The sequence below is a fragment of the Stenella coeruleoalba genome, assembly GCF_951394435.1.
Source record: "Stenella coeruleoalba genome assembly, chromosome: X".
NCBI lineage: Eukaryota > Metazoa > Chordata > Mammalia > Artiodactyla > Delphinidae > Stenella > Stenella coeruleoalba.
This window is the reverse complement of record NC_137152.1, coordinates 27,911,915-27,926,544: the sequence shown is the minus strand read 5'-3', so window position 1 is coordinate 27,926,544 and position 14,630 is coordinate 27,911,915. Positions and strand designations below refer to the sequence as shown.

General features: G+C 43.7%; 2 protein-coding genes and 1 pseudogene across 3 annotated transcripts in view; 1 reads left to right on the top strand and 2 right to left on the bottom strand.

The window, feature by feature from the left end:
• PRRG1 (proline rich and Gla domain 1) overlaps positions 1-1,373 on the bottom strand; it is a 255,606-nt gene extending 254,233 nt beyond the window's left edge. Inside the window, exon 1 of the mRNA XM_079910184.1 lies at positions 1,223-1,373. The gene's annotated coding sequence lies outside the window, so the exon portion shown is untranslated. The remainder of the gene's footprint in view (positions 1-1,222) is intronic.
• On the top strand, positions 704-1,456 carry LOC307180222 (ferritin heavy chain-like; annotated as a pseudogene). Its single transcript has 2 exons — positions 704-749; positions 859-1,456. The product of its transcript is annotated as a ferritin heavy chain-like (transcript).
• Positions 1,457-13,579: 12,123 nt separating this feature from the next.
• Positions 13,580-14,291, bottom strand: TMEM47 (transmembrane protein 47; the record flags this gene model as incomplete). The annotated part of the gene is made up of 1 exon (XM_079910331.1): positions 13,580-14,291. Exon 1 carries the CDS (start codon positions 14,099-14,101, stop codon positions 13,580-13,582), a length of 522 nt encoding a protein of 173 aa, XP_079766457.1. The 5' UTR covers positions 14,102-14,291.
• Between the last annotated feature and the right edge of the window lie 339 nt (positions 14,292-14,630).

Sequence of the window (14,630 nt, the reverse complement as noted above, 5' to 3'; positions counted from 1 at the left end):
CCAAAGACAGTGAATTACTTGTCCAGGAAGTGAACCCAAATTAGAGCAGATTTGAGACAACTGCAGACCCGCACAACAGAAGGGAAACAAAACAGAAGGACACATCTATCTGAAGAGAGATCCACTTAAGTCCTCCGATGTCAGAGAAATGCCATGCTTTGGGCATTTGGAAGGGTCCCTATACTACCTGAGAGTTTTATGCCACGTACTCGCAAAGGAGAAGACTGCTCCCTAATTGACATGCTCCACTCTCCCATACAGAGGAGATGCCTATTAATGAAATGGACGTCCCAACTGTAGATCAGATCCATGCTAGTTACCTAGGCTAATCACATGAGTCCTTTACTCCCAAATATGAATGGACAAATGTTTGCCAGATATTTGAGGAAAGTGAAAGAGAAGATCACGATGAACAAACAGAACTATTTCTGGAGAAAAAATAAATATAATACAGGAAACGGAAAAGAATTTACCAAAAAAATCCAAATTCATATTCTCAGAATTTTAAGGAAGACAGTCAGTTTATAAAATGAGAACAGGGTGCTGTAAAAGGGAGCAATTAGAGAACAAGAGAAAGTCCTGGGAAAATAGAAATATTACTGCAAAATTTAAAGATTAATAGATGCCAGGTGCTCAGCGCAGTCAGCCTGCCTCACCCAGGCCTGGATGGAACCTGGGACACAGCTTTCGCGCCCCGCCCTCCATGCACATCCACCCTCCCAACCCCCCGCCCCCTGACCCCACCCCCCGTAACGGAACCGGAAACTCCTTTCCCCCCTCCCAAACCCAGGTAATGGACGCGCCTTCCAGTCCATCGCAGAGCAGCCGCCGTCTTCGACCACATGGGAGTGCTCTGAGGCACCTACCGCGGGCCCAGCGGCTTCGCCTTCACCTTGGCCTTCAGGCCCGCCACGCTGCCCGCGCCGCCCTCGCAGGTGCGCCAGAGCTACCACCCCGACTGCGAGGCCGCCATCAACAGCCATTTCACCCTGGAGCTCCACGCCTCCTTCGTGTGCCTGGCCGCGGCCGTTTACCTCTACCGCGACGACGTGGCCTTGAAGCACTTCACCCGGTTTCTCCTGCGCCGCTCGCACGAGCACAGCGGGCGGGCCCAGGGCCTGATGCGCCCGCAGAACCAGCGCGGGGGCCGCCTCGACTTCCAACACATCAGGAAGCCAGTCAGGGACAAGTGGAAGAGCGGCCTCAAGGCCATGAAGTGCACCTTGTTTCTGGAGAAGCTCGTGAACGCCTGCTCCACCTGTACCAGCTGGTCACCGACAAGAGCAACCCCCACCTGCACCACTTCCTGGAAACTCACTACCTCCGCCAGCAGGTGGCGTTCATCTGAGAGCTGGAGGGTCGTGTCACCACCCTGAGCATGATGGGGGCCCCGGACGTCGACCTGGCAGGGTACCTCTTTGACAAGCTCACCCTGGGCGACAGCGACAAGAACTGAGCCTGGACTGGACTTCCCCAGAGCCATGGGGTGACCAGAGCCCTGGTCACCGTGCCTGCCATGCAGACGGCAATAGTGCCCTTGCAGAAGAAGTTCACTTAAGTTTTTTTCTTCCAGTTTTTCCGTTTCTTCCAATAAAGTTATTGGTTCATAAATAAATAAAGGTCTCTGGTTGATTCATGTGGGCAAATCTCTCACCTTTTAAATTTTAAAGCAGGCATCCAGGAGTCTCTGAACACATCCCGGCTTGGTCCACATGCAGCTCAGGATCACCACAGAGGGAGGGAGATGGTCTTCCTTGGGACCCTGGAAAACACAAAATCGATCTTCCCCTTATAAACAAAATCAGTGTAGAGGGGTGGGGTGGGGTGGGTCTTCTAAGCCCTAGTCTATGTGGGTACCTGTGCATGGTAAAATTATATATCAATATATAAAAAACCTTAGTATGGAATACAAAATACTGGTTGCCTCTTGGGAAGAAGTGAAGAATGGGATTGGACAGGAAATAAAATAAAGGGTGTCTTCAACTTTTCCTGAAAACTTTTAGTTCATTAAATTATGTGAATGTGAACATTTATCACTTCTGGGTAGCAGCCTGGGGTCCTGAACAGGTATGGCAGGGTCCCTCTATGACAATGTCACCCAGGACAACAGTGATAATGGTAACTGAGCCAGAGGCTAACTTTCCCATAGGCATGGGAGTGACTTCCTAGGTCACATGCTAGTCATGCAAATTGCCCTTAAAAAACATCCATATGTATATATACATACATATATATATATATTTTCCCCCCTTCCATTGTATCCTTTCTTCCATTAAACTAACACAGTACCAAAAAAAGCTCAAATTACCTCATGAGGAGGGCTGAAAAATATGTGCTCACTGTGAAGGTCAAATTTTTGATACTGAATATAAAATAGAATAAAACTCCCTGAATGTTAAGCCAGTGATTCTGACTGCTTTGAGGAATGTAGGGGAGTGAGGGTGAGTTGAGGCTGGGAGACAAGTTAGGAGGCATTGTAGCAGGTCCAGAGAGAGAGTGGTGGCTTGAAATACAGTGGTCACTGAGGAAATGAAGAGACCTGCACACATTCCAGATGGATTTTGGACAAGGACACAAGATTTGCTATGGGCAAGAGGTGAGGAATGGGAAATGAGGGAAAATAATCTACGTTCCAGTGTTTGGACTTGAACACGTGGGTTGAAGGTGTTGCTATAAATTCATCTGGGAACATTAGCAGCGATACAAAAACGATGGGGGAAAGCCTGTCATGTAAGTCTGAGATGCCTACTAGATATGCAAGTGGAAATGTCTTGCACGTAGCCAGAAAACTGAATGTGAATCTCAGGTTGAAATCAAGCACTACTCTGCGGGTCATTTCTGGGGATAGGACCCCGTAGGCCCCCCTCCCACCTCTTGTTTGTAGAAAAGCTTAGAGCAAATTGCATCAGAGAAGCGAGAATGTGCAGAAACAAATGAAAACAGTCAACTAAGACAAAATAAGAGCTTAGCCATAAAACAAAGTCAAGGACCTTCAGTTTCTTCTCCAGGGCTTTAGATAATATCCTGAGCCATATCCCTGAGTTGTTTTGCAGATACTAAGACCCAACCAGGTAGAAAAAGTTAACTACATGCTGACCACAAGAATGTATAACCCAGACCTGCTGAAACCATAAGGCTGATGACTGAGATTCCTGAAAACATCACCCTGTTACCTCACCATCAACCGATCAGAGACTTGAGCACAAGCTGATCATACACCCCGAGACCCTCTCCCTCACACTGTTGTTAAAAACCCTCCTCGTAAAGTAGCTGGAGAGTTCGGGTCTTTTCAGCATGAGTGGCTGGTTCTCCTTGCTTGGTCTGTAATAAAAAATGTACTTTCTTTCACCAAACCAATGCCAGTAGACTGGCTTCACTGTGCTTTGGGGGAGTGGACCAGAGTTTGGTTGAGTAACAAGGTGGAATATCAGGTTTGAAAATAAACAAGGGGAGACATCATCCTTTTGATGGTGCTGGGGTCATAAGAGTGGATAAACTCACTAGCAAAAGCGTGGAGAGAGACTATGGCACAGGTAGCCCCACACCCAGGGCAGCTAACACTCAGAGGATGGGATGAGGTGTTGGAACATCCGGAGGGCTGCTGGCCCCACCTGGACCATTACCTCATTCCAGACTGTGGCCACCTGTGTCTGCTCAGAGCTTGTCTCAGAATAAGCCTGTTCCTAACTTCAGTGTGGCCGCTGGTTTCTCCTTTCTACATGTGGAGAGGCGTTAGCCTATTACCTTGTCTTGGCTATGGGTAGAAAGAAATTATTCCCCAGTAAAAAAATTTCCCAAGGAAACAACAGACCTGCTTCTCTGCTGTAGGGTTTCTTAACCTCAGTTTGCTTGGGTTCACATGCCAGTTTAGCCACTCATCTTAACTGTGGTTAAGGCATTTAATTTCTCCGTGCCTCAGTTTCCTCACATTTAAAATAAGGATAATAAAAGTGTCGACTCCACTGGGTTCCTGTGAAGATTAAACGAGTTAATGTTTGTGAATCTCTTGGAACATCACCTGGCACAGTAGAAGTACTTTATGTGTTAGCCGTCTATCTGGTCGTCATCATTACCATAAACATCACCATCTTTATCATCAGTCTCCAGTCACTTTTAAGTTCCATGTTGTACTTTATGCTTTGGCGGAAAAGACCGCATGTCTAGACTTTGCCATTGGAATTCTCTCTTGCATTTTGGCCAATCGTGTCACCTTGTGTATTGAGAAGGAAAAAAAATCCTTTGCCGCTTCTCTGGTTGTCAGGTTCAGCCAGGACTCAGGAAGGAAGATTTTTGTCTATGTTGCCCCAAGCCAAGCCCGGAAATGAGTTTTACTGTGACAAATTTCCGTGGTAATCCGCCCATTTTGTCTCAACCAACCTTCCTTGTAAAGAGCCCCCTAGACACGATTAGCTTATTCTCCAATCCGGCTTACCTGATCCTTCTCTTTCCATCTTGAACTACTTCTCATTCGTCAGAGATGGACAAGAGCAGGATAAAGGGCTCACTCTGATTCCCACCATATATATGGATGTTTGTCATGAAGAGTGTACAATAGGGCAAGAAACAGGCAAAAGGGACCATATTAGGGCTCCCAATAATACAAAAATTAAAATTTATAAAACATCATGCACTTTAGCACAAAGGTTCTTAGCTTTTTCTGCCGTTAAAGTCGCCTGTGCAGCTTTTAAAATTCTTGATGCACAGGCCACTTCCCAGACCAAGTACATCAGAGTCCCCTGGGGCAGGACCCTGATATCCCAGGCAGTGGAAGCCAGTGTGAGCACCTTGCTACCCAAAGTATAGTCTATGGATCAGAAGCCACTTGGCCACTTGTTAGAAAAGCAAAATCTGAAGCCCCACTCTCGACCTACTGAATCAGAATCTATATTTCAACAAGATCTCAGGTGACGAATATGCACTCTGAAGTGTTAAAAACATGGATTAACAACCTGGTACTCAAACATGGCTGCACTGTGGAATCACCTGGAGAGCTGGAAAATAATGATGATGCCTCGATTTACACAACTCACTCAGTCAGACCATCATGCAAGTCCTGGACCAATCACACTAAAAATTTACTTTAACTTCAACAATTATTGAATCAACAGTTGCTGACTACACATACACATACACACACACACACACACACACACACACAGGATTTTGTCCATTCCGCTATTTTATCACAAACTGGTTTGTTTTATAACATGAGTTGTCAAACTACAGCCCACGACCCAAATCCAGATTTTTGTATCTATATTCATAAGGGATATTGGTCGGTAGTATTGTTGGGATGCCTTTTTCTGAATGTGCTGTAAGTATTACCTCAGGGAAATTGTTAGAAAATGTTCCCTGTCGTATTTTTCAGAAAAGTGTGCAAAGAATAGGTATTAATTCTTCTTTAAATACGTCATAGAGTTCACCTGTGACATCATTTGGGCCTGGGCTTTTGATTGTGGGAAGTTTTAAAATTACTATTTTAATCACTTCACCTAGTATAGGTCTATTCAGATATTCTAGTTCTTCTGAGTCAGTTTCTGTAGTTTGTGTCTTCCTAGCAGTTTCTCCATTTCATCTAGGTGGCGTACCTAGCTCTGGGTCATAGTATTCCCTTATATGTAATTATCTAATGCAGATAAACTCCTGATTTGAATAATGTGTCTTCTCTTATTTCTTATTGTACAGTCTACCCAGAGGTTGCTGTTTGAGTTTATAAAGAACCTCCTTTGATTTTTTTTTGATTATTTCTATTGCTTTTCTGTCCTACATTGCTTCTACTTCTGCTCTAATCTTTAATATTTCCTTACTTCTGCTTCCTTTGAGTGTAGTTGGCTGTCATCTTTTTTTTTTTTAATTTGGAAAATGATGTAATGTGACATCTTCTTTCTTTTAAATAAGCATTTACAGCTATGCATTTTTCTTTAACCACTGCATTTACTACATCCCATATGTTTTGGTATACTGTGTTTCTTTTCCATCCATCTCAAAGTATTTTGTAATTTCCCATGTAATCTCTTCCTTGACCCATTGGTTATTTACAAGTTTGCGGTTTAATTTCCATATATTTGTGAATTTCCTTATTGATGCACATTTCATATGATTTCATTTCCTTATTGATACACATATTTGTGTGTTCTCTTATTGATTTCTAATTTTGTTCCATTTTGCTCAAAAAATATTATTTGCAAGAGTGTAATCCTCTTAAACTTATTGAGGCTTGTCCTAATATACTGTATCAACTGTATCTTGGAGCGTATCTCATAGGTGCTTGGGTAGAATGAGTATTCATCTGTTGTTGGGTGCAGTGTTCAATACATATTTGTTAGGTCTAGTTGGTTTATAGTTTTAGTAAAGTCTTCTACTTCTTTGTTGCTTTTCTTCCTAGTTATTCTACCAGGGAAAGTGGGAATCAAAGACTCCAACCATTATTTCTGACTTAGCTATGTCATCCTTCTACTGTGTCAGTTTTTGTTTCATGCATCTGAGACTCTTTAGTTATGTGTATGTTTGTTTATAATGTTATCTCTTCCTGATGATTTGGGCCTTTTATCATTATAAATTGTTTCCTTTTGCACATAGTAATAGTTTTTGTCTTAAAATATATATTTTTTTTTCCTGAAATGAGTATAGCTACTCCCACTCTTTTGTTCAGTCTTTGCATGATATATCTTCCTTATTCTTTATATTTTCAGTTTGTATCTTTCAATATAATGTGTATCTCATGTCAACAGTATGTAATTGGCTCTCCTTTTTTATCCCTTGTGACAATATCTGTCTTTCGACTAGAGTGTTTATTTACTTTTAATATTATTATTGATACGGTTGATTTATGTCTGCCATATTGCTATAGGTTTTCTGTACATCTCATGTCTTTTTTGTTTCCCTGATCTTCCTCTACTCTATGTTTGTATGAAATAGATATTTCCCTATTTTACTTTTTTTTTTTTTTTTTTTTTTTTGCGGTACGCGGGTCTCTCACTGTTGTGGCCTCTCCTGTTGCGGAGCACAGGCTCCGGACGCACAAGCTCAGTGGCCATGGCTCACGGGCCCAGCCACTCCACGGCATGTGGGCTCTTCCCGGACCAGGGCACGAACCCGTGTCCCCTGCATCGGCAGGCGGACTCTCAACCACTGCACCACCAGAGAAGCTCCCTATTTTACCTTTTTAATTCATTTGTTGGTTTGCTTTCTTATGTTTTAGTTATTGTTTAGTGAGTGCTCTAGGGATTACAATGTGTATCTTACCACAACCTATGTTTCACCTTAATACTAATACCTTCCAGTAAAACCCGGAAACTTTCTTCCAGCTTCCTTCCACTCCTTACACCTTCTTTGTGCTGCTACTCTCATAGACATCTATATATGGTACAAATCCAACAACAAAATGCTTTAATTATTTTAATTATGAATTCTCTTTAAAAACAACTAAAAAAAGGAGAAAAATATTTCTACAGTGTTTTATATTTAATTAACTTTATCTGTGGTCTTTCTTTCTTTGTGTGTATTCTACTTACTGCCCAGTGTTATTTCCTTTCAAATGGGGTAACTCTTGTGAACTTTTTTAAAAGACAAGGTTCTGGACTTCCCTGGTGGCGCGGTGGTTAAGAATCCGCCTGACAATGCAGGGGACAGGGGTTCGAGCCCTGCTCCGGGAAGATCCCACATGCCGCGGAGCAACTAAGCCCTAGCACCACAACTACTGAAGCTCGCGTGCCTAGAGCCCATGCTCCGCAACAAGAGAAGCCACTACAATGAGAAGCCCGCGCACCAAAACGAAGATCGCCGCAACTAGAGAAAGCCCGTGCGCAGCAACTAAGACCCAATGCAGCCAAAAATACATAAATAAATAAATTTATATAAAAAAAGAGACAAGGTTCTTAGCAATGATTTCTGTCCGTCTTCATTCATCTGGAATTGTTTTTATTTTGCCTTCAGTTTTAAATGATAATTTTGCTTACTAAAGTATTCTTGGTGGACAGGTTTTTCTTTCTTTTTTCCTTTCTGCCATTTGAATATCTCACAGCCTTCTGGCCTCCACTGTTTCTGTTGAGAAGACAGCTTAGGGTATATTGTGGCTCTCTTCTACGTCTCAAGTAATTTTTCCTTGCCGTTTTCAATATTTTCTCCTTGTCTCTGTGTTGGAAATTAAACTATGATGTATCCAGAGGTGGATCTCTGCGTTTTTCCTAACTGGATTTGGTTGATCAGCTTGGATGAGTGATGTTTATCAGCAGATTTGGGAAAATTTCATCCATTATTTCTTCACATACTTTTTCTGCCCCTTTCTTCTCTTATTCTGGGACTCCAATTATGCATATGTTCACATGCTTGAGGATGTTCTACTGGTCTCTGAATCGATGTTCATTTTTCATTCTTTATTTCTTTTTCTGTTCCTAAGATTATATGATCTCTAGTGATTTAACTTCAACTTCATTGATTTTTTTTCTTTGCCGGCTCAAATCTGCTGTGAGGACTCTGGTGAATGTTTTCATTTCAATTATTGTACTCGTGGAGCCCAAAATCTCAAGTTCGTTTCTTTTAAAATTACTGTATGACAATTTTTATCCTCTACTTGACAAATCATTTTATTCATACTGTCATTTTAATCTTTTTTTTTTTTTTTTGTGGTACGCGGGCCTCTCACTGTTGTGGCCTCTCCCGTTGCGGAGCACAGGCTCCGGATGCGCAGGCTCAGCGGCCATGGCTCACAGGCCCAGCCACTCTGCAGCATGTGGGATCTTCCCGGACCGGGGCACGAACCCGTGTCCCCTGCATCGGCAGGCGGACTCTCAACCACTGCACCACCACGGAAGCCCCATTTTAATCTTTAAATACGTTTCCCTTTAATTTTTTGGCATGTATTAATAAAAGCTGCTTTGACATCTTTGTCTTCTAGGTCTACTATCTAAGTCCTTTCAGGGAGTTTCTATTTACTGCTTTATTTCCTGTGTGTTTGTCAAAATGTCTTATCTATTTGCATATCTCACAATTTTTTCTAAAAAGTGAACATTTTAGATCCTGTACTGTAGCATCTACAACTTCTGCCTGGATTTCTTCTGTAGAGGCTGTCTCCCTTGTAGTGTGTGAATGCTGATGTACGCTCATTTCTTTATTCCTATCTTTATTTTCAAACCTGGCTACCTAGAGGTCACCCAAGTGTCAGTATACCTTAGTGGTCGGCTTTGATTGGTCAGATTTTGTGCTGCAACACCCTTAGTCAGCTGGTGCTGCCATAAGAAAATACCGTCGATCAGGCGGCTAAACAAAGCCACCGTTCTGGGGTTCTCACAGTTCTGGAGGCTGGTAGTTCCAAGATCAAGGTGCTGGCAAGGTAGGCCATTCTGAGGCTTTTCTCTTGGCTTGCAGATGGTGGCCTTCCTGCTATGTCCTCACATGGGGGAGAGGGAAAGTAAGGCTCTGGTGTTTATTCTTCTAAGGTCACTAAACCTATAGGATCAGGGCCCCACACAACTGCCTCCATAAAGATCTTATCTCCAAATACAGTTACATTGTGAGTTCCAGCTTCAGCAAATGAATTTCCAGGGGACACAAACTTCTTGTCCATAATACAACCTGAGCCAAGAAGTTCAGCCTTTCCTGATGGATGTATCTCATGAATTGGGGAAGGCACTCAAAGTTCAGGAAGTTTACCAGTCTGCCTTGGCTTTTACTTCCTGGGTATGCAAGGCCTCATGTTCAGCCAGCGACGGGTAGCTACCTGTGGCCTTGTCTGGTCCTTCCTGAGTGCACACAGCCTTCCAGAATGGCTGTGATATGTGGGAGCTTCTTAAGTGTAGGATAGTTGCCCTGTTGCCAGAAGTCTCTGCTAAATTTATGGCTGATTTTCCCATTTTTAGTTCACACCAACCCAGACTGCACCCCCAGGGTAGCTGTGATGTAGCTCTTCCCAAAGGGTTTGGCACAGAGATATGTACTGTTCTCAGTAACAGCCCTCAGCATAGATTTTTCCACATGTAAATGAAATCAACCCTCTCGATCATCTAGGCCATTGTGCCTCATGCCTCCTATACCTTAGTGGAACTACTATACCAGTCCTGGGGCGGGGAGGCAGAATAGGAGCAGCTTAGGCTACGAATGCCACAAATTCTCACTGTTATTCTTGCATAAACATTCTTCGTTTGTTGTATGCTTTTTATCAACTTCCAGAGTACTGAAATGGTTATCTCCAGTTTGTCGTTACTTTTTTGGAAGAGAACTGGCCGACTACCACGCTCGTTCATTTGAGCTCATTCAGCCACGCTCAAAGTCTGTGTTCTAGATGGCTACCATGATAAGGTTGGAAGGGTGGAAACAGTCATTGTGGGTTGACCATTGTTACCACATGCAAGTGCATCTAGGTGATTCCAGTTTGGATACTTCCACTTTCTGTTCTCCATTTATGTATTTCAACATGTCCTTTGGAAAACAAATACTTTAACAAAATTTGTTGGAAAGTACAGACTAAAAAATGATCAGGAAATGTCTGTAATGTGCCTTTCTCAGTCTTAGAGTTTATAAGGTTAAGAAATCTTCTAAACCCTTTACATTAACAGGGATTAAATGCTGGTGGCATTATATTTATGTCTGCACACTAGAAATATTTGTTAGAGTTATGTAATTTAATTATAGCTTATATTTACTTGTATAGAAAAATAAAAAGAATTCCCCGTAAGTGTGTGTGTGTATGGCCTTTTAATTGCATAGGCTATCTTGGGTGTTCATCTTGATTGTGTGCAATATCTCTATAGATCACACAGAAGAACTTTCTTTTGCTGAAGGCGAATGGAATGGGGTTAGATATGTGAAAGCATCACACTATATACTACTCAAGTACTTTTAGAAAAAAATAATTAGTTCTTCCTTGATATAGATATGGCCACATTTATCTTAAGTCCTCAATGCTGTTTTTTTTTTTTTTCCTCAATGCTGTTTTGTTATCTCTTCTTTTCATACAGCTAAGGGTCTCGGGGTTTATATTAGGTCAACTGGAGTTTTATTTATTTTTAGTTAGGCAGGCAAAGACTGATAGTCCACAGACTGGATTTTGATCTCATTGCTGCTATCCAACAGCAGAACGCCTGGGGGCATCCTCTTACAGTAATGAGCACAAGTACTGGTATCATTATTGCTATATTTAAACACCCATGGTTGGCAGGAATGTGCTAAAGTCTGGATATAACATCGTTAATCATGTCGTTGTCCCTGCCCAGGGCAACTGCTACTGAAAGGACACACTCACATGATGAGGAAGACAGCAGATGTGGTGGTTGAGAGCTGAAAGTCACTTCACTGCTGACCTAGAGAAAGAGGTTTAGGGTGTTGGCTATATTTTCTAAAGAGCATTTAGCAGATTTCATCTTATAGGTTAACTTTCCACATGGTTCTTTATTATGATTTTTATGCTTATAATAATAGCTCTTTTTAGTTTTCTTCACAGGAGAAAAAAACAACTCAGTATTAAAAGGCAACTCAAGAGCTAATGAACTTCTTGAAGACATAAGACAGGGAATTATTGAGTGTGAATGCAAAGAAGACTGCACATTCGAAGAATCAACACAAGTTTGAAAATAATGAAAAAAACATAAGTAAATTTTCAATTTCTTTAAAATGTTCACAGATTTGCCTACCTTCATGGTGTATATTTGAAATCTGCATTCCCAAATTGTGTGCATTGCTATCAGTTAAAAACTATCCTCTCAGAGGACTCTGAATGTGGCACCTAAGAATACTGTGTGGGTGACAGACCTAGGTTCACTTCCCCTGTGTGCTGGTCTGTCTTTGAGAGCTACATTTCCATAGGACCCTGCTGAGCTGAGATGATCATCTCAGCAAGGTGGAAGCATGTTTTACACAAGGCTTTGTTCGGTAAAGTTACAGATACCGTCATGACCATACCATGCTTGACCACAGACAAAGTGCAGAGGAAGCTAATAGATAGTGACACTGTATTAAAACATTTTACTTCTCCTACAAAGGAAAAGGCATATCAGAACGCCCCTCCCCACTCTGAGAAGACACCTCTCCACCTCTCTTTACTCTAGACCAATTGCTGTTCAAGGTGAACAGGGATGGGAAAGCAGAAGGCACTGGTGCAAATTCTATGGAACTGCTCCACACTTGCAAATGACATTACCAGAGGCACCTTTATAGAAAGATCCACTCCTGTGCACCAACCATGAGAATAACACTATATACGAAACAAGTGATGTCAGATGTGCTAAAGATATTCAAATACATCTTGATTCTCACTCTCAGATGCTTCAGATGATTGTGTGTGTGTGTGTAGGTCAATGTGTGTGTGTGTGTGTGTGTGTGTGTATTTTAACATAACTGGCTTTGTCTTAAAGTAGCCATATTCCTAGACCAATCACGAGCTATGAAATCCTCTAAATAGAATAAAGTGCTGATCTTAGTCGTGACCTACATGCTATTTAGAACCTTCACTACCTATACCAAATATCACAGAATGTTTGGAGTACAATTTTGCTCATGTTTTTAAAACATAAACAAAATCTGGTTGTTCATATTGTGTTTTTGTCAAGGAAAATACATTGCAGATATTCTAGAGTTTTCACAAAGCTAATGACTTTTCATCCTACTTTATCATTTTTGTTTAAAGGAAAGGAAATCCTCCTTTGAAATGCACTGGGCTGAAAGTACTTGATACCAGTGAACAATATTATTTTTAAGTTAAAAATTTTAAATGGACGTGTAAGAATACTACAAACAATGCCATTTACCAGTACCTGCCAATTGCATTTTGTCACATTGGCTTTATTCTCTCCCCTGTAGGCGCGTGTGCGCGCGCGCGCGCACACACACACACACACACACACACACACACACACACACTGTTTCTATCATTTCAGAGAAAGTTGGATATACTGTGCCTCTCTACTCCTGAACACTTCACTGTGTATTTCCTAAAAAGATAAAAAATAAAAAATAGTTTACTCACGCACTATTAATGATCAAAATCAGGAAATTTAACATTGATTAATATTATCTAATATCCCTATTTGAACTCAAGAATCATTCCAATAATGTCCTTTGGAGCATTTTTATTTCACTCCAAGATCTAATTCTGACATCAACTGACGAGCTCTCACAGTGAAGATCCATTTGCAGCTTCCAGTGCTGGCTGAATAAGCCACAACTTTTCAGGCTTCTGTGAGTAGCTCCTGGAGAAGAAAAAGAAAGTTCTGGAGGACAGAGGAGGCACTGGAGTGGGAGAGAAGGAGGGGCACCTTGCAACCAAGGACAGTATCACCAAACAAGGAAAGGAAATTAAGCCTGTTCCTTACCCCACTCGCTACATCCCTCAAAAACTTAAGGATGTGAAATCCAAGCTTTAACTCACTGGGGAAAACTCTGGATAAAGTGGAGTAGAACAGGCAGAAATGGGGCCACTAGGAGGTAAACTCAGGCAAAGTCTTTCTCGAGAGAGGAGGGAGAAGTGAGTGGGGAAGGCAGAGAGAACCCACAGCATCCTGGTGGAGGTGGAACGCTTTTGCTTGTGTCTTTTTTAACGCGGGTGTGGAAGGCGTTGCATTTTCAACACAGCCACATGGTTCTCGCCTTAAATGATAACAATTACCCAAAATAGCATACGTGTTACTCCAGAGCCCGAGGAATGGCCACGGGAGGAGAGGGCGTGGGACATTGCACTGGGTTTGGCGACCGGGATTGGGGAGAGGTGAGGGGTGGAGATCAGGGAGTTGGCTGGAGCCCGAGGATCCGCGAAGGGCCAGGATGGAGGGGGCAGACTAGGGTGGGGGACACAGGAGAGGCGGGTAGAGGCAGTAGCTGTCCAGGCAGCAGGGCGCGGGGAGGTCCGGGGCGGGAGGCAGGGGTCGCGGCGCGCCGGGCCCTCACCGCTGCTGAGTGTGGACTCGCAGTGCCAGATGTCCAAGCTGGCGGGTTTCCGGCAGGACTCCCACAGGGACAGGTAGTACTGGTGGTCGGCCGTGACCCAGGCCGGGCTCAGCACGGCCCCCAGGTCCAGACACAGTGCCAGGAAGATGCACACCAGCCCGACCAGCTTCAGCGGGGTCAGCACCGACACGCGCACCTGCTCCATGCCGCTGCCCGCCGAAGCCATGTCCCGGGCGCCGCAGTCGGCCCGCCCCGCCGGAGACTAGGATGCCAGGCGGGTCCGGAGAGCCGGGAGCCCGACCTCCCACGGAGAGAAGCAGCCGAGCCGCCACGCGCGGGGACTCACTCCCTCAGGGATCCGCGCGCTTTCCGCCGCGCCACGAAGGTGTATCTGCCGGGCGGCCGGCCGGGGACCGGGTCGTTCCCGCCGTGAACCTTCGCCGCCGACCCCGCGCAGCGTTCTGCCCCGCTGCCGTGCTCACTCCGCCCCGGCCCCACCGCGGCTGCTGGAGGCGTTGCCCACCGGGGAGGGTCTGCAGTTGGGCATCCTGATGGCTCAGGGTCCAGCTCTGGCTCCTGACTGGAGAGGCTCAAGCCTGCCCCGCCCCCACCCCTTGCTCCTGGAAGTGGTCCCCCTCTCGTGTATCCCAAATGAGTGGATTTGTAAAACTACTTTGGCTTAGTTCACTTGGCATAATGTTTTCAAGGCTCATCCAATTTGTAGCATGCATCACAATTTAATTTCTTTTTAAGGC